We start from the raw sequence: 20,151 nt of genomic DNA, 5'->3' as shown, positions 1-20,151 counted from the left end.
CAAAGAGTGGTACAAAACACAATGTATGGACATATAATTAATTAAACAGTGATTTCCTACTAAGTGTAACCCATAATTCTGAAACTTACAAACTTACCTGTAATTACTGTCTTGCTACCTGAACTACATTGTATCACCAATTTTTCCCTTTGCTTTATGCTTAACTGTGGAAAAAAGTGTTCATATTTCAGGCCTTTTCACAGTAGTTTAGGTCTGAGGTAGAATCTAGAATTTCTGAAGGCTCTGCAATACTGTAATTGTACAAACTGGTTTAGCACCCTTTGGCCCACATGCAAAATAGAATAAAAAAAATGTACTTTTCCTAGATCAGCGTCCAACTTCACAGAAAAAGCCTGACAACTGAACAGGTCCCATAAGAAAATGGCACTAACTTGTCTGTCCTACATTCATATTCAAATGAACTAACACAGAAAATTTTGGCTTAAAATTAAAATTCCATTATCTTTCTAGGTTAACATATTTTATGAAAGCAACCCTTGTCAGATGCCTTCTTCTGATTTGTTTGATTATATATAAACCAATACTTTTTGATACACGTCAATTTTAATCTAGAGGAGAGCATTGCAAACAATGTCAAACAGTAGCTGAATGACAACACACTCATTTTAAAGAGACTGGAATTCTTGCTTCACGGTAACATTCAAACCTTCTTCTTTCATGTTTGTAAAGCATCAAAGGGCTTTCTATATGCAAAGGCTACCTAAGATGCAAAATGTATTCAGGAAGCTCACAATGTAAGGCTCCAGGCTCTGAATAAGAGCAGGCCCACGCTCAGTGGGATGCTCACTCTTCAGGTTTCACAAACATTGCAGTGTTTACAGGCAGATATCCAAATGCAGAGAGGGGAGGGAGGTGAAAATGCACCGATGAATAGTGCAGAATGGCACATGCTTTGCAGTTCTGTTTTTCAGGGCTTGAGGGGTTTTTTTAGCTCAATAGAACCAAATGAAGACATGCTATATTATTATTTCATCTCAAAGAGTAATACGATCATTATATCTTTTAAATACAGAAAGTGACACTGAAGCAGATTAGTAAAAAAAAAAAGTAACTTAGTGAAAATAACTCACATCAAATGCTGGCCTCAGTTTAAATAATTTTTTTGTAGTTATTACATTTTATGCAGACTCTACCCCATTCCCCTTACTTTTCACAGCTTCCAACGATAAATTTAGTATCAGGTGCAATGCTCCAGCACTGTCTGTTGTACAGATAATCTACTTCAGAAGAATGCTTCGAGTAGCAGGTTGGACTAACGACCTGCTGAGGTCCCTTCCAACTTGAATTATCCTATGATCCTCAGAAGAGCAAGAAATATTTTTATTAGTAGCTTCATAATATTTGTTTTACCTATGACTTCTACACATTATTGATAATGGCTGAGGCCATGCAACCCCATCAGCTCTCAGTCCCACTGAGAGGGCACCTCTGGAAACAGTACCTCCTTTATCAATTACTAAAAGGAAACACTGCCTCCAGGAAAGTTTATGATGACAACTGCCGGTTCAGCTGAAGCAGTCCAAGACCTTGCAAAGCTTTGAATCAAAAAAAAAAAAAACCTGTTAGTGAGCAGGCAGCTTTGAATGAAGCTTCTTCTCCGTACTACTCATTAAGCAGTAAATAATTAAAATACTCAGAAAGAGACAGGTAAAATACAAGCAGCAATGTCAGTAATAGACATGAAAGAGAAGTGAGGGAAAAAGAATTTAAAAAAGCAAAGAAATAATTCATTTGAAGTTTTAATAAAGTTTCATTTGCAGTCTTGTTTAAAGATATATCAGACTTTAGGGATGTAACCTAATTACATTTTTATTCTAAGTTCCATTCAAAGACCTTGGACTTTGAATCTTTAACACAGATCAAACATAGTGTAATTTACTCATGGCTATCAATACTTTAAGAAGATCTCTTCATTAAATGTCATAATCTTATGAACACGTACATAAAGCAAACAGAGCAACATTTGATACCAAAAACATTAAGAATACAATTCTTACAGTTTGTATACAATCAATTCACTTGAGTGCTACACGTTATATTCAAGTGTACATGAAATGTTTTGTTTAAATATTTCTGATACAATACCTTTCATAGTTCAGTGTAAACAGCAGCAATACTGTTTCAGTAATTTTACAATGCATTTGAAAGTGAACTTTACAATCATCAAAAACCTAAGAACAGAAACTAATTTAAGATTTTTTCCCCCCCCTCCGCATAGGTCAAAAACTTTTAAAGAAAATGCAAATTTTCCTTGAAAATTTGTTTTAGAACAAAGTTTAGAATCAGCACTATTGCATTGCCATGAATACTTTGAAGAGCTTCTCCTTATAACAGAACTGAAAGATTCTCCATTTGAAGAATTAGGCTAGAAAAGTGGCAGTGAAGGTGAAGGGATTAAGGAGGCTTTTGGCAAGCCTGCTTACTTTTTCCTAGCGTAAAGAATATTATTACTTCCATGTGCTTAATAATAAACCTTGATTTAAATAAACTATAGGAAAAGCATGAAGAAAGTCTTTCATTTTCACAGTATTTATTTTCAGAAGTGAAAATAAGAGCCCTGCAGAATTCTCCCCGAGTTCTTTTATTCAAAACATCTTCATTGCCTACCAACATCTTTTAAAAAGTAAGAATAAAAAATTATTACACGAAGAATATTTTTCATGAACCTAACAGGTCCTTTTTGCTTTCATGTTGCATGCTCAGAAGCTTCTTTCAGAATTTCTTAAGAGTATACTAATTTGAGCTGAAAAACATACCTAATTTCTATAACATCAGTTCAAAACAGTACCTGATAGTTCAATAGTGGTAACAACCCTGTAATAATAAGGTGTAATTTATTGGAGAATCTCATTCTGCACTTGCATGAGGATGAGCTCAATTATTTAATAAACCTTTTAAATCTGTCCTCCCCAAGAATCTATCTGGCTTTATGGCTGCTTCTGTCTGCCACTGACTGACAGAGAAAAGCATCGTGCCTGAAGATTTTATCTCCTAACAATTTGCTGCTTAAACTTTTTAAACTATGCTTTACAATCAAGTTTTCCCCAGCTAACTTATGTATTCAATTCTTAAGCAACCACAGAAACCCCAATATAACCGCTTTGTGAAATAGTGTAACTGCAGAATAACAAGAGTTAGCCCAATGACTCCATCAATGACCAGAGTGTTTTAAATGGTCAAACTGGATATGCAGAATTGCATGTCCCATTAAGGAAAGGCTTCTTTCTGTCTCTAAAGTCCCTGATGTGGAAGCTCTTTTTAAGTATAGGTCTCTGGCATGACCTTAAAGACAAAATTTACCAACAGGTGTATGGAGACAAAGATATAGAATTTGGAGACACATAAGTAAGGTTTCAGGTCTGACCTATTCCTACACTCCTTTTTCTGAAAGAGTTGTTTGGAATAAATAACCACAGCTAGGTATAAGTCTTAGAAGTTCGCAATCTGGGATACACAGTGGGGGATATCATGATAAATCAATGATATTTGGTCACTACTAGATACCATCTGTTACATAAAGCAAAATTAAAATAATCATATGAAACACACTACATGTTTATTCCAAATGATGAACTGTACAAAAAGATATTTTTAGGTTAGTCTCCAAAGGAAACAAGCCTATGTGATCATCCTGTTCCCCCAACTACTTTTGGAGTGAACTTCAACCAAATTTGGTGGGAAGTGGCAAGAAGTCCATAGGACAATAAGTTCTCACCACTTTTAAGAACGTTAGTAGCTTGAGAATAGGCATTGATCAAAGCTCCAAACAGACAGAAAGACAGGCAGAATGCTGTACGTATTCTAGAGGGCAGCATGCTGCTCAGCCAGCCAGCAACTACACGCTGACCAGTCAGCAGCACGTTCACATATAGCTTTCAATTTATCACAGCACACACTGAACCTCACCACGCACAAGTCTTATAGACACATACAGGAAATGGTATTGTATAAACCCAGAATAAAACAGTGGGTCCTGCCTCAAAGGATACATATCCTCTAAATCTCTAGAACTGCAACTCCCCTTTAGATCACTGCCATATTTTGACTGGCACTCAGGCTTCCTATGAAAAATAATTACATAGGCATTTATGTCTTTAATTGTCTTTTCTCTTTTTGGCACACACTACGAAAAATCCCATTATAAAAATAAAGAGAAAGGAAATTATGAGGCTCACCTTTTATAAAAAGAAATAATCAGAAACTTATCTGGGTATCATTTTAAACCAAAAGAAGTTGCTTACAAAAGAAATCTCTAATACAGACACAAGGATGGATGAAACCAGAAAGGTAGGTATTAGCTAGTAATTTGAGTTGCTTTTGCTCCTGAAGGAGAAATGGGATCCAGTTTAGGTTGCTTTCTTCCAGTGTCTGACCTGCGCTTGTGAATACAACAATATGGAGACCTCTAGATGCCTTGTGTTAAAAATGTAACATTAAATAGGCAGGTTGGATAGTTCAAATGCAGCAATACTGTTATCAGTAACAGTTCTGCACTCTACGGGTAGTAGGAAAGAAATTTATCACTCTTCACAAATGTCCCACTGGTTTGTTTTATTTACCAGCTGTTTCTAATTTTTCAATTGGATTGTAAGGCAGCACTTTTCATTTCTACATTATACAGCACAATGAGAATTTCCCATTTAGGCAGACTTGGCAGACTTGCAACACAGATAACAATATAAAGTTTGTCAATGTAGAAGGTGTATGTGGGCCATCCATCCAATAGGTGAATGTTATTCTGGTTATACTTAGGAATCTCCTAGCAAAAGACACTGCATATTTATGTAATTTCGCAAAATGTGCACACACAAAAGCATAGGAAATTTCATAAGCAATTTTAACTTTTGCCTTTCTAAACCTTTTTAGTACTTCATTTTGCAATATTAACATTCTCTTTTTTTATATCTGAATATAAATTATTTCTGCCGGAAGGCAAACCAATTCTGGAAATTCTGCTTAAACGTGCATATTTCCTCTGCATAGATACTCAAGAATGTATGCTGAGTTTCCCTCAATTATTTATACATTACAGCTTTTAATTGAAAAACACTTGCCATAAACAGTTCAAAATACAAAATCACCAATTTCTTAGCAATGGATTAAATAGGAGCTGCTAAGAACAAGAACATAATCAGTTTAGACTTTATACGTTCCAGAACAAAAAGATGATATTGTGAACTGCCTTTAAGTTTTTGCTTACCAAATGGATCTAGTAATTAATAATTAAGCTTCAGAAGCTTGAATCAAATGCTCATCAGACTCAATAGGAATCTTTCCACCAACTTCTATATTCCCTTGATATAAAACTTTAATTTCAACGGTATGGTAAAACAATAAGTATAATCCTACTTCTCAGTCTTAATCCAGGTTTTCAAAATCTGTAAGAACTCTATAGGGTTTTTTTCCCCAGCAAATTAATTAAATTTATTTACAACTCCCTTGTGTTCAGTAGGCCTTTCATCCAGAAAAGTCTACATCAAGTTCTATGAAATACTGTATTTTACCCATGATTACAGATAGAATAATTACACCTTTCTCACAAATTAGGTCCAATTTACTAATATTTTTGCAGTAGGTGCAGAGGGATCAGAAGTGATCAACTCTGGGATAACGTTGCTCTGACTGAAAAGCAACAGGTGTTTAACATTGCTTATAATCAAGGCAGAACAGGATTAAGACTGAGTGCTTAAAAACCCTCCACTAATTTGCAGAATACAGCAGACTTTTTGAAAGGTCTAAGTTTATTTTAGAAAGAACTAAGGTGACCTTGATCAGGAATTCTTTAAGACTTGCAATCTAACAAACACATAAAGACACACAAACTTGAGTTTATGGATTAGCTGCATGTTATAGGAATCAGAACTGCTGTATCTAACATGGGTATTTGCTTTGCATTCTGTTCCTTTCTCTTACTAGTTCTGCCTGCCTTTAGTTTTTCTGGTCTGTAAGCATTTCAGAAAAAGTATTACCTCCACTTTTGTCGATCTTTACGTGCTAGCAGAATATAAATCTGATGACTAATTCAAAGTCACCACTGCATAGAGATTAATGGCATAATTTTCATACATCTCACAAATGTCATACCAGGGGATATGCAGTTTCTGGCATGCACTGATTTACATTTGGAATTTGTTGTGCAAGTTTTATTCATTGGACTCTACCGTGATACTTATATACTTTCTCAAAACTAGTTATTTAAACGTATCCAGAATGTTTCCAAGCACTGCAACCAACAAGTATGGAAACATGTGTTTAACATAGTAAACTCTGTTATCCTTCGGAACAGCGCAGCTGCTTGCAAACTGCCTGTTAGGAAAAGTCCCTGCAACACTCCTAATTAGCAAACTGTGCCCGTGAATAATTGCAGGGCAAGAAAGTCCAAATTAGCACAAGCCAAAAGCATGTGCAGTATTATTACCACCATTTTAGCACTAACCTGTTCTCCAATGCACATGGACATCCCCGTGCACCCCTTAATTTACTCATGTGGGAAAGCAACCATGGCCTGTGAATGTCTACCTTTGCTGCTAACATCCAAAAGGTAAGCTTTGAGATACTTGCACCGTTCAAGGGTGGGAGGACAGATATTTGTAGTAAGATTGTAGTGATGATGCTTTCATTGTTTCCTCCAGAGTTCTCCATATCACTCTTCCTGCTCCACTGTCCCCCACACAACGGGCCACTAACCTATCTTTTCGTAAGGGTGTGCCTTAAGGAAAGAACAGTCATGCATCTGCGTTAGAAAAACACCATCAAATATGTTAATTAGTCATCTTTAAGATTCTCTCACAAATGCAGAATTGCTTGACACTAAGATTGAAAGGTTGGTATCTGAAGTACTGGCTTTAAAGCACAGGCTATATTTGAGTGTGTGTGTACATATATATACGTTTGTATATAGATGCGTATGTATATACACACAGCTGTATTCCTTGCAATGGCCTTGATGGCTGCTCTTAGAACAGGTACACTTTCAGATATCTGGTTTTATTATGCTTTTGAATAATATAGAAATATATTGTACCTAATTTTCTTATTACCTACTTGAAGCAAATAGCTCCTACACATACAAATTCCTTGTTTCCTCTGTACTGTTTTTGTTACTGACATAAGTTATCTGAAACTTTGGAATGTATATAGTTAAGGTCTACATCATTTCATGCATGATAGATGTTAACCATTTAATACAAAACAGAAAGCACTCAAATATTGTTATGATAAGTGCTAGCAGTGTAAGAGCTTACACAAACTAGCACTAGCCATTATGCTTATTGGTACACTCACCGTGCTTCTTCTGCAAGATACAACAGTGTAAGTCTGAAGTTCACAATTAACTTCAGCAGAATTCACACTAATATAATAGAACTATCACAGACTATGATAGTCGTCTTAGTCTCTGATATGCAGAGAAATGCACACGTTTATAATGATTGACATTATTCCTGTGCTTTGAAGGTGTTTTTAGAAGCAAAAATATTTTTTAAATGACTTTTTCTTAACTGAGATTCCATCACAATGCCTGTGCTCACTTGGATGACAAGTAACACTGGGTTTAATGTGAGAAAAAATATTAAAATATGACACTGCTTTTCCACTGTGTACAAAGTGACATCGACATGTTTAATAGCTATATGAGAAAATGGCTAGTAACCAAACTAATAAAACAATTTAATATCAGCCCCTTCAGGAAAGACAAACTATGGGGTGAGTACAGCCAAATGAACAGGAACATAACCTGAACACTCTTACAATAATCAATGAGTAACATGTCATTTGGGTAACTTGTAAACAGAGACCTTATTTTACAAGCAGAGTTTTTTTAAAGAGGTGGTTAAAAATCTCATTCTGCAAAGAACTGCAACTAAAATCATGCCTGCTCCAAGTAGAATGTTCCATTTGTGTCTGTAGCAGGCTACTCTGTTATTTTTGTTTTCTTTCCCTTATGTACTGACAAGCACTATGTACTGACAGACACTAATAGCCTGCATCCAAATATCATGACTGAAGTCTACACTGCCAACACCGCAAATATTTAGCTTTGAAGATTAACAATGATTGGATTATATCCAGCCTTTAGGACAGGGACCAGGCTGAAAGTCAAAGAACTTTAAATTTGATTACACAAAAATTACCCAGCAAAGGTATTGATTTGCTTCCAAGGCAAACAACGATCTTTACAAGTATATGTTCAACTTTATACTCCCAAGCAATCAGTCCTAAGCATATAAATAGAAAGCATCCATGCACAAGTAATCAAAAATACACTATCGGGCGAGAGAACTGAAAAGAACTGGCACAAGGTATTTACATCTAAAAGGATACACACGAGTGTCTGTAAGGCTAAATTCTTCTTGTAAATTCTCCTGTCTTCCTGGCTACACTATTAATCAATGCAGTTAATATAGATATGATGATTTAAATCAAATGAAAGTATAATGTGTCAGGCATGATTACACATCCCTGTATTTATATAGGTACACATACATATTCCTATATATATATTAATGCACACATACATATCTATAAATGTGTACCTACTCCTGCATATATGTATACATCCCCATAGGAAGTGGGCATCTGACTCACTCAGTCCACAAACAAATTATATTACAGCATTATTAATAACTGAACAGAAAAAGACCATTTAATTTCAAGCCATATTTGTCAGCACATTTAGAATTTTACTTAAAACATCATTAATACTCATACAATGCCAACTAAACATCTGATCTTACACGTTTTGTGCAATCAGAACTTGTGATTTAATTTTTCACCTGCTGAAAATAAAAAGTGCATGGAATAAATTTGCTGCCTTTTTCTCAGCGGTTTCTCAAAGCAAATCCTACACTTACTCTCTCAGCTTCTTCATTTTTCCACCTCTCTCTATGGAAATAAAATATTTGAAAAAGATAGACCCTACAGATTCAGTAGAGCTTTACCCTGGGCAGTGAAAATACACCTTGCTTTATATCTCCTTACCAATATTAATAAGAAGCCTCTCTTATAGATGTTTCTAATATTTTACTGCAAGAAAATGAAATTTCCCCTCCTCAGAGCATCTCAAAGTGTATTTTGTAACTTTACTTATGTGCTTTTGTAATGGGCTTAAAGACACTTAAGTATTCAACAACTTCTGCTTAACACATCATAAAAGTAGGAACCGTTAAAATTGCTTTTAGGCAGTGGTTCAATAACAGCAGAGAGTCACACTCAGTATGAGCCTTTGAAGCTACAAATAGATAGGGATGCTCGCTTTTAGGCACCTTCTTATAGTTTTATTTTTTAGTAACTGAAGGACCAGGTTAAGGCTGCAAAAAAAGTATCCAGCAACTTCAATCATTTTATTCTGTTGAGCATCAGACAGATAACCTAATTAAGCATTTTTCACTCTAAATGAAAATTACTTGCTTGTGACTGGCTGGGCTTTAAGCAAGTGCTATCTTATTTACTGGGAAACTGGACTTAGCTTAACTTTAGTTCCTGGAAAAATACTGGAATAAATAGTCAGACACATTATTCCTAAGCATTTAGAGAAAACATGAAAATATTACAGCCAACACTAATACATCAAGAGTGAATATCATTAACCAATCTTCTATTTAAGTTAGTACGTTATTTCTCACTGTCATATAACTGTCTTGTAAAGCATTGGGGAAGCACAGTTCACCTGCAACTACTGTTAATTAAGTTCAAATTGGTTAGGAAGTCCTATATAGACATTGGTTCTCAGTAGTTCACTGACAGTATGGAAAAAGGTACTCAGTGAGGTTCCACAGATGCCTGTCACAGGTCCGGCTTACTACTTAGTATTGTCATTAAGGATCTGAATTACAGGATAGAAAAAGGCTTTTAAAATGTTCAAATGATACCAAACTAGGGAGAAGAGAAAGCATATTGAAGGACAGCTTCAGAATTCAAAACAACCTTGACAATTTCTAGTAAGTGCCACAAAACACAGGACGCTACTCAGTGCAAAGAGAAAGCAACATATTGCATTAGGCAGAACTAACTGGTGATCCCAGAATGGGGAACAGAATAGCTAGTTAACAGTTTTTCAGAAAAGAATTTAGAGATTACCGAAGACCATGAACTAAATATGAGTACGGAATTTATGGTGGAGAAAAAAAAAGTAGATGTTCTACCTGAAAACACAAATAAAAATACAACTTGTAAGAAAAGTAATCCTTCCATTTTATTGATCATTGTGATGAAGTCAAGTTTAGGCAAGAAAGATATGGCAACAGTTCAGAGGAAAACAGCGTGAATGTCCAGCAGTCTAGAAAAATATGAGGAAAGAGTGAAAAAGCTGTGATATTTCAGCTTTAAAAAAACATGGGGAAAACCAGGACAATAACCTTTCAATTAAAAAAAAAAACACCACAAAAAAAACCAGCTGCTGGTTTTATGACCAGATTTTTGCTGGGAAATTAGGTCATCTTTCAAAATACATCGATTCTGTCACACATTTACTGGAATTACACTATTTCCACAAAATATTTCAATTTCTGTGAATCTTCTTTTTTTCTGAGAGGAGCCATTCTGTTTGAGAAACCAGCCGCAAGCTGAGCTCAAAATTGGAATGGTTTCAACCCACAAAGTCAAACTTAAAACCAAAAACATCACGACTATTCGAATCGCACATATTTGAAGCAATGCTTAGGCATCCAGCACGCTTGGGAATTAGAACCGGAAGATAGGTTTTATTCAGTTACTTGAGGCTCACTCATTGCTTGTCTTCCCAAAACATGAAAGGATTTTATACAAACAGGAAAACACCTTTTTTATACACAGAATGCTACACGCACGCACAAACCCCTCCACCATGAGAGGTAACGTATGTTTTTAAATATAGAAATAAGGTTCATCTTGATATAAAGAAGTAATATCTTTTACAGTGAGAACAATTGTTCACTGGAAAATCCTCCCCAGGGATGCGGTAGAGTCCCCATCGTTGGAGGTTTTCAAGTTGCAATTGGACAAGGTGCTAAAATAATCTCATCTAGGCTCCCTTTCCCATTAGAGGTTGGGCCAAACGATCTTTCGAGGTCCCATCCAGCCTGGGCTGTTCTATAATTCTAGTTACTTCTATTAATATCTTTTCTAATTTCAGAGACTCACACTTTGACAATACAGATACATGAATGGAGAAATGGTGCTTGTGGTAAGGTATAAATCTGAAGACAAACGCCAATGTGGCAGTCACATACAAACAAACAGGGTGTCATTTTCAGGCAGGAGAACCAGAAGGTATTTTTTTTAAAAGAACACAAAAATACAGGCTGTTTTATCTGAGTGTAAACTGGAGGCAGGATTAAACTGAAGTACATGCCCATACCTCATTTAAATCGACCCAGTTTCGGCAACTACAACTGCCATCCTACTCAAACACCTGTGGCCTGAGGCAGCATTACCAGTGTCTTGTAAAAAAGAAGCAAAAGGAAATAAGGTCAAACCCAAAGAACCTTTGTGCTAAACAAATGCTTCCTTTAAACTTGTGTTTTGTTTTTCATCTGACTGAGTACTTTCAACTGCAGATGGAATGTCAAAAGAGGAAACAGGTCTGTGAATAATTACAGACTTTGTCTTTCTATTTGCTGCTCCAAAAATTAAAATTGCAACAGTTATAAAACTTCTTTCAGGTTATGGTTGCAAATTAATTTTACATTGAAATACCGTGCCTTGTGATGAAATACAAATTGCCAAATATGACTGTCTCAGTGCTGATACCATGTAGCTTTATGATCTCAGCGACTTACCTTGTTCTTCATGGATGAGGCCCATATTCGCATGCGCTTGTGCTTCTCTTTTCCCACCATCAATTTTTGCTAGTCGAGCGGTGTTAAAGCATTGCTCATAAAAGTAATTACTTAACCATTTTTCCTCAGGGTCATTGAAACAGTAGGCCAAGTTAAGTTGGTTATCGTACACCTCCTCATAGTGCCCTTTAAAAACAAAAATTACAACAAAAATATTAGATTATCATCAGCTTTCAGAAATCTTACATATTACAGCAATATACATCTACCTTACATATAAATAGTTCTTCATTTTCATTATATGGTTATTGCTGTATATTTCCACCACTCAAGTACCACCAAGTTTTCCTACATGTCCATTCAAAGGAATGCAATAAGGGGAAAATTATAGCCTCATAAATTAGGCAGAATCAAAAACTTACCCATGTTTTATTGAATGGAAATTTGGTTTTGCATACAGAAGTGAGAGCAATTTATTGTGGTTTTGCTAAAATAAGTTTTAAAACTGTTGCAATTTGCCTGAGCCACTGAGACCTTTCAAAACAGGTCTAAGATAGCAACTGCAGTGATGGAGATAAAGAACCAAACAAAACACTCAAACACAATCCATTAATTCATACCATTTTAGTAGTTCAAAAACAAAGGCTTTGAGTTTTCATGTACATTTCCATTTTTACTAACAGTCACTCTTAGAAATTAAGGACAAATTAATTGTCCAAGTCTCACATCTTGCCCTTAAAAAGACAGTTCACCAAGGTATTGCTCTCAGATCAAGGGTGGAAAGCAGGGGAGACTCGGAGAGCTCGTTTATGATCTGAAGAAAAAACACATTCAGTTCCCACTCTTTATCATAATCTCAGACAGCTAAATGAACACACACTATCCATAAAATTCATAAAAACACTGCAAGTCCCAAATCTAAGTTGCATTACAAAATTATCAACAAACATATTATTCACAATTTAAAATTACAGAATGAGAGCTTCTACAGAGTTATTTCACACAGAAAAGCGCCTTTTAAAAAGAAATCCACAAAAATCCTCTTTTGATTATTCCAAAACTGTATTAACTTGGAGTAAAGACCTAAAACTTACCTGACAACTCTTACCATACCGCTTCTCCCTAAGGGGGATTTGAAATATATATTCCCTACATGATGCTGAAGTATCTATGAGATAATAAAGTACAGTATGAACCTGTATGTTTCACCGCTAAATTCATTGCTGGCTAAACTAAATGAATTTTCTTGCCAAACTCTGCTCATATCAGATGCGAGCGGGAATAATAAGTTAAAATTCCATTGCAGTTTGGGTGAGCTCCTTACTGCGTTTGTGGCCGTTAAATGAATGTAAGATAAACAGCCAGTTCTTGAAAGAATTTTCACGTAGTTGGGTAAAGAAGGAGTTAAGAACCACAAGTCTTGCAGCAGGTAAGAGACTGTTTGGTTAAGCTAGATGTGTGCACAGAACTGCTTTGCTTTCGGCAGTTCTGCAATTTGTAAGCTTTGCTCAACAAAGAGAGAAAAGGGGCAAAAGAAAGAAGAAAAAAAAAAACCCAACCCTCTTACTCCTGGGTATGGAGCACCACACAGAAATCAACTGGGAAAAATACCCGATTTCAACACAGGTAAGATCTCTCTCAAAGCCCAGATCTTTTCTTGTTTCAAAACTGTGATATCATAGCAAAACACTCTGATCAAAAGATGCAGTTAAATTTTATTTATTTATTTTATTACTATTACCTGCAGGAAGAATTGGCGAAAATCAAACTTTCAAAGAGGACTAATTTCTAAACTGTAAATTCTATCACATATGTGAGCCACTTGCATTGTTTGGAACAAACAGCCGCAATTACCAAAGAAGTATGCTGAATGGATCACTAAACCACCCAAGAGAGAGTGTTTCCTCAGCCTTATCTCTAGTATGTTTTGTCTCAAAATTAAAAGTGACAAGTTAGGTATGGTCCAATAGGAAGTAATACAAATCTCTCATTCTGTCTGTTGTCATGACTAAGTTCTTTGACTTCCAAACATCTTGATAAAACTCTGCAGTGCGTTGCACAACACCATAAGAACTTTATTCTGTCTTCTGGACCAATCCTGCTATCACCTAATCACGTCTGCAGTTTTCAAAAGGTTTACCTAGTATTTGTTTCTTCTCCATTTTTATCTAATCTTGGCCATTTGAGAACACTGTCTGAATTTTCCCTGCTTAAAATTTTCTGAAATGTCTTTTCTTCATTCTTGAACGCTCTTTAGTTGTGTCTTTTGATTTGCAAGTTCATTCCTCTAATGGTCAGTGATACTTTTTTGTTGCTTTTGCTTTTTTATTTACTATTTTGCTTTCCTATTTATTTTCTCAGATGTTTTCCTCCATGAAATGGTACCTTATATTTCTACCGTTTTAATAATTCCCATTAAGATATATAAAATTATGATTTTTTTTGAACCAGTTTGTGTAATATACATTTCCATTTATAGTATTTTAAATAAGATAACACCCCTTCCAAGAATAAGAACGTTTCACAATCTCTTTAGCATCACCTAAATAGAAATACCCCAGAAATTACAACTAGATTATCATCTCATTTGCATATAAGGTTTGATGCCAAAACATCAGCTTAGGTTTAGAAATTTGGCTTTGAGAGGAATAATTATCAATATATAGACTTCATCTATTCCTAATGAAAACATTCTTCACGGCTGTGAGTTTTCATGCCTTTTGTTCCCCCTCAAGACTGCAAACGTACCTCCTAGGTACCTCTTCTTCAGAATATCTAGGAGTGTACATCATATAAAAAACTACTCATACATTAGAAATTAAGACTATTTTAGTAAAATAGCCTCATAAAATTCTCTGCAAATGATACTGGAATGGAAGTAAAAGAACTGATTTGGGCTTAATATACAACTATCTATCTATCTGTGTGCACACAGATATATATATATGCCCATCTATACTATGTACAGATAAAACAAGTCAAGACATAGTTGGGATTCATGCAAACTAACCAATTTAGATATAGGTATGGGTTACCCAGGGTCCCTTTACTCTCAATGGAAAAAAGTAGAAAATTCTTGGCTGCGATTTACCTCATCGCAACTTAAACATCTATTGCAGCACAAGGGAGTATTTTTAAAGATTATCTCTAAAGTAAAAAGGCAGAGGTTCCCATGACTATTGCAAGTACATAAACAAATAGCCACATGAACAGAGAAATACAAAACCTAATTATAACCACCAACATAAAGATAACAATACGCATTATACACAGATTACAGCTAAGTGAAAACTAACTTAGAAGATACCACAGGATACATACAGATGGTTACAATAACACAGCAAAGGGAAGGATAACCAGACTGTCATTGGGGTAGAACGCTAGATACAGATTTGCTGCCTTTGAAATCCTTGCTACAAAGTATCAAGGCGCGAACGCTACATAAAATTACGCAAATAACTTCAGGTAGTGCCCTACAAACCTCAAGAGATGGAACTGACCCGAGGCGGACTATTGCTACTGCCACAGCTTTGATTGAATGAACTTTAATGTGACCCTCTGATGACTATCCTGCTAGTGAATAACAATGAGGAGCGCACAAAGACAACCATTTCTCTGTAATTGTCTTGGACAGTGGCTGACCAGATACACTGGTCATAAAGTAAACCCCAAAAGATAGACTTTCAGAAGCCGTATTGTCTTCTGGATTCAAAGTCTGATTTACAAATCCAGAAATTATTTGGGATTATTCTGACAGTGGTAAAGCTTGTATGTCAGACTTAGCAAAAGTCAGCTTTTACCTCCCCAGGAGAAGAAAAATATTAGAATAGGTAAATATTATCTTCCATAAAATCTTCCATAGGTAGTTCAGGTGTTAAAGCTTTGACCTCTCGGCTTTTGTATAGTAAGTTCTCTACAACTGATAACGGAATGCATGTAGACAAGTGTCGTGGTTTGGGCTGGCCACTAAAATGAACAACAGATGCTCGCACCAACCTCTCCCTTCAGGGAGAAAAGAACGAGAGAGAAAGAGACTTATGAGTTGAAAAGAAACTAAACTACTTTAATGAAATACTAATAACAAAAAGAAAAGATGATAACATTAATAAGAAAATAATTAAATATATACAATATATACAAAACCATATCGAGCTCCCAGGATGACGATCATGTCACCGGCAGCCACTGGGAAAGTCCCAGACCAGACTCAGCAACAGACAGGAGTTGAACTCGGGAACACACGGATTGGGATCAAAGGCAGCCAAACAGACAGATGCCTCCTCAGACACTGAGCACTGAAGAGGAAGAGCTGACCCCTTTCATCCCTCAGCTTTTATCCTGAGCAGGATGCAGATGGGATGGAATACCCCATTGGTCGGTTTTGGGTCACCTGTCCTGTCCACTCCTCCCCGCAGGCTTTTCCACTTCCAACCCTCCAACGGGGCAAACAACGAAGTGAGCCGACCTTGGTTGTTACAGCAATTAAGTACAAACAGGAGCCTCTCTGCATACCATGCCTTGGTATTAGTTATAAACGTCAGGCCTTAACTCTGCTAGAAGTGGACCCTGTCTGAAAAACATGCTGTTAATTTCAGCGAGTTCAGTTAATTAGAAGAGGCTTAGCTGAAAAGTAAAGTTACTGAAAAGAAAATTGGTTCTGTTTTACCTCAAGCCAGGACAAAAAGTCATCTTTATCTATCTGTTGATACAAAAAAAAAATAATGATCTGCACTACTTATCAGTGGGGGAATGACGGCACTGGAATGTGACACCAAATCAACAGAAAGAGAAGTCTGAATCACACACGCAATTGTAAAACGGTTCCTGCAAGACAAATTCCTGTTTTTAAATAAGAAACAATGAAAAAAGCACATAGATAAAGACTGAAAGTCTGATCCCATTAATCTCTCAAAAATTACATTAATTTCATAAAACATTGGAAGCTAAATTCAGGTCTTCCAGAACATTTAAGTCACAGGATTGTGAGAATACTGTAAAGACAAACATTCACCCGAAACGGCAGCTACACAGAACGAACAGAAGTTGATGGCATAGATGGTGAGGCCAGATAGTTCAGAGTTTTGGACTTAATTGAAGATCTGAAGCAGGGCTAAGAACACATGCATTAATTATCCAACAGAACATTTCTTCCAATGCCAAATTGCAGGCAGTAAGATTTCACAAAAATTAAGCAGAAAACAAATTTAAAGTCATGCTATGTTGCAGTACTTGTTTTATAATATTTTAGTGGTTTTATGTTTTTGGTCACAGAATATAAGTAACAGAAAATGGACTTCTTTAACTTTGATCTGAACTTTTCAAAATATTTTGTCTTCATTGTCCTTTGCAATGGCAAACAACTTTGAAATTGGGTATCTATGTTCAAAAGGAAAATATCCCTATCAAACCTTGCTGAGATCTTTTTGTTAAACAGGGATTTTGAAAAAAATCCCTTTGACTCAAGCTTAAACATTAAGCCCCATATATTAAACACACATAGCATTGCCTGCTCTGCATCAGGACCTCTTCAGGTACATCTCAAGTGTAAAGTAGGGTCTCTCATTCTTATGCTCAAGCCATAGTCCCAACTGGCCCACTTTGTTCTTGCGCTCTTCTCAGCAACTCTTCACTTGACAAGCAAAGGTGTGCATGGAACAGAGGAACATTCAGATCCATGGTCTGCGTGTTTGTCATCTTCAGCTAGACAACTACTAAGTAGTGAACGTACAGGGATAGTGTGGCAGAGTTTGAGTATGAAAACCCCAACAGAGCTAAATGAGAGAAAAAGAAACATATAGAAGATCCCCAAACCATACTACTGTAATTTAATTACAACTGCTGCTACTTCTGTATGTCTCCTTCATGACAGGATGGATTGGAAGAAGGGAAGAAGTACAGAAATGGTCTTTAGAGAACAGATGAAGACAACAAAAGATTCTGGCTTGGTATTTTCCTTAATGGAGAAAAGAAAGAGGCTGCTGTTCTTGTTAATGGAAAATAGAACTTGTACTTATTTTTAAAATACAGGCATCAGAAAGAAATTTTTCAACATCCATTTATGTTTCAATATTTTCCACTCAAAAAAAATCACCAATCAGCCATTTGTTCCTGGCAGAAGGCGGCCATATGGAAACTTTTCAACAGCTGGTAACACTCACCTTCCCATTCAGTTAGCTGTTTTTAGCGAGTATGACTTGAATATAACTGACCATTCACCCTTGAAGACGTATAAAGGAGTGGTCTAAAGATCAACTAAGTCACTAGGATTCATTTTTTGATGTCACAATAAGACATCGATACTGGAAGTTTAATTTTTCTTTTGACAGAGATACCAATACCAGTGACTTAATACCAACATATCTGATGCTGTGAAGAATTCACACAGGATGGAGGCCATTGGGCCAAAAGGAAGAATGAACATTAACAGAATATGGTGCTGCCATCAATTTCCATCTGGACCCACACACAGCAAAGAACCAGTCCCATTTGCTCGCTCAGGACAATCATGCCTCCAGACCTACAGGTAGAGGACCACCCAATCATTCCTTTTTCCAGAAAGTTCATGCATAAGCTAAACTCACACACAAATGAAGAAAGGTTGCTGTGGCGTAGCATGGTGACACCATCAAGTTTCAGACAAAGCCTCTGTTTCCTAGATATCATGGGGCAGGGTGTACACTGAGCACACCCCTCCCAACACCACTAGGTACATAAAGACTGGTATATTCAGTGAACTGGAATATACTTTCATATATTCATACGAAAGTAGAATCTATACAAAGAAGCTAAGGAAACAGTCAGGACGTAATTTTGCCAAGTAAGGATAAAGCTATCTAATGATAACAATACAAGGCAATTAACTGGTAATCTGGGATACTAATGGAGAGCTCCAAGCCATTGCAACGAAAGCACACTGCTGAAATTTTCTAAGAAATGCTGCTTCTGTTGAAGCCAATTATAGTTCTACAGTTGTCTATATTTTGAGAAGGGTGACTTCTTTCCTGGGCAGAATCCCTTCACTCTTTGTAAGATAATTACAAAAATACTAAACTCCTCCATAGGTCTCTAGCAAATACTGCTGTTTTTTCCCTGTGATACAATGCTAAGTGGAGAAGAATAAACCTGCTTAGAAAATAAAACAGTGTTCCTTTCCCCATCCCCCCAAAACCAAACAAAACTACTCCTCCTCCAAGTGAATATTAAAAGAGGTTTTGGTATGTTTACCCTTTTTCTTTTTTAATGCATAATTGCTTTCCTTTTTTTTTTTTTCTCCAAAATAGCATGGGTAAAATTGTTATTGCAATGTTTCTAGCCCTGCCTAAGGCATAAGCGTGAAATCTTACGGAAAAGCTTTTCACTGTAAAACACTAAACTCTGTTTTCAACCTTAAATACCTCAGACAAAGAAAGATTTTTCCAGTGCAAGCACATCAAATACTCAAGCTTTCTTTACATACTTTATGAAAAGTCATCTTTTACAATAACAACAAATGATAACTCATACTGTCAGAAGTTTTCTCCACACTGAAGTGAGGAAAAAAAAGCCAAGTTAGCACTTCCTTCTAATTCTGTGTGTCTGATATTCTCTACAACAAGGGTCAGCAGCCTGCAGCACATGCACAGATTCAGCATTTAGCACAACACAAAGGTTGCATGGGGTCAGGAACCAGGAGCAGATGGAATCTAAGAAAGGCAACAGCTTCCAGGTCTTAGCTCCTACTCTCCACCAGCTGCCCCAATGATCAACTAATAAGTGGTGTCTTGCCCCTTGCTGTTAGAAGAGGCCTAACTGAAAAGTAAAATTACTGAACAGAAAATTGGTTCTGTCTTACCTCAAACCAGGACACCCCTTTGAAGGCATGTTCATACCCGAGTATAGGTTCCATGCTTTGGCATGGTAAACACAGTGATGTGCCACTATAGTTCTGACTGCTCAATACACCTTGCAGTCACTGGACTGTGGCATTTTCCCTGGTTTTGCTCCCCTGCTCTTGCAAAGTAGAGCCAATGGCAGACACGTCTCTGTTTAATTGTTCTCGAGCTACAACTTGCCTTGTATCACCTTCAACTTGTACAATATAAGCAAACCAGCTCACTCTAACAAGCACTGGTCTTAGGAGCTCTTCAAGGCCTCTGCTAGTCTTAGGGTTCAAGCCTACATTTAATATGTAACTCTGATGAAATAATATGTAATTCAACAAAGAGCAATGCTTTTTAAGCCCCTTCTGAAACAATACTGGGACAGGTGACCTGTCATTTGGCACGCTATCACTGAGAGGCTGGTCTCAGTCTAAAACACATGATTGATGTTTTACAGTATAATCTGCATACTATCAATCATTCTTCTGGCAGGTTCAGTGCTAACTAAACTAACT

General features: G+C 36.4%; 1 protein-coding gene across 1 annotated transcript in view; it reads right to left on the bottom strand.

Moving 5' to 3' along the window:
- Nucleotides 1-20,151, bottom strand: part of TTC29 (tetratricopeptide repeat domain 29) — a 135,974-nt gene that overhangs the window by 90,477 nt on the left and 25,346 nt on the right. The window contains exon 5 of the mRNA XM_063337074.1: nucleotides 11,778-11,963. Coding sequence (XP_063193144.1) covers nucleotides 11,778-11,963 — 186 coding nt within the window. The remainder of the gene's footprint in view (nucleotides 1-11,777; nucleotides 11,964-20,151) is intronic.

Source organism: Chroicocephalus ridibundus, chromosome 5 (genome assembly GCF_963924245.1).
Source record: "Chroicocephalus ridibundus chromosome 5, bChrRid1.1, whole genome shotgun sequence".
NCBI classification, from domain to species: domain Eukaryota; kingdom Metazoa; phylum Chordata; class Aves; order Charadriiformes; family Laridae; genus Chroicocephalus; species Chroicocephalus ridibundus.
The sequence above is the reverse complement of the archived record's forward strand: the minus strand, read 5'-3'. Positions and strand labels throughout refer to the sequence as shown.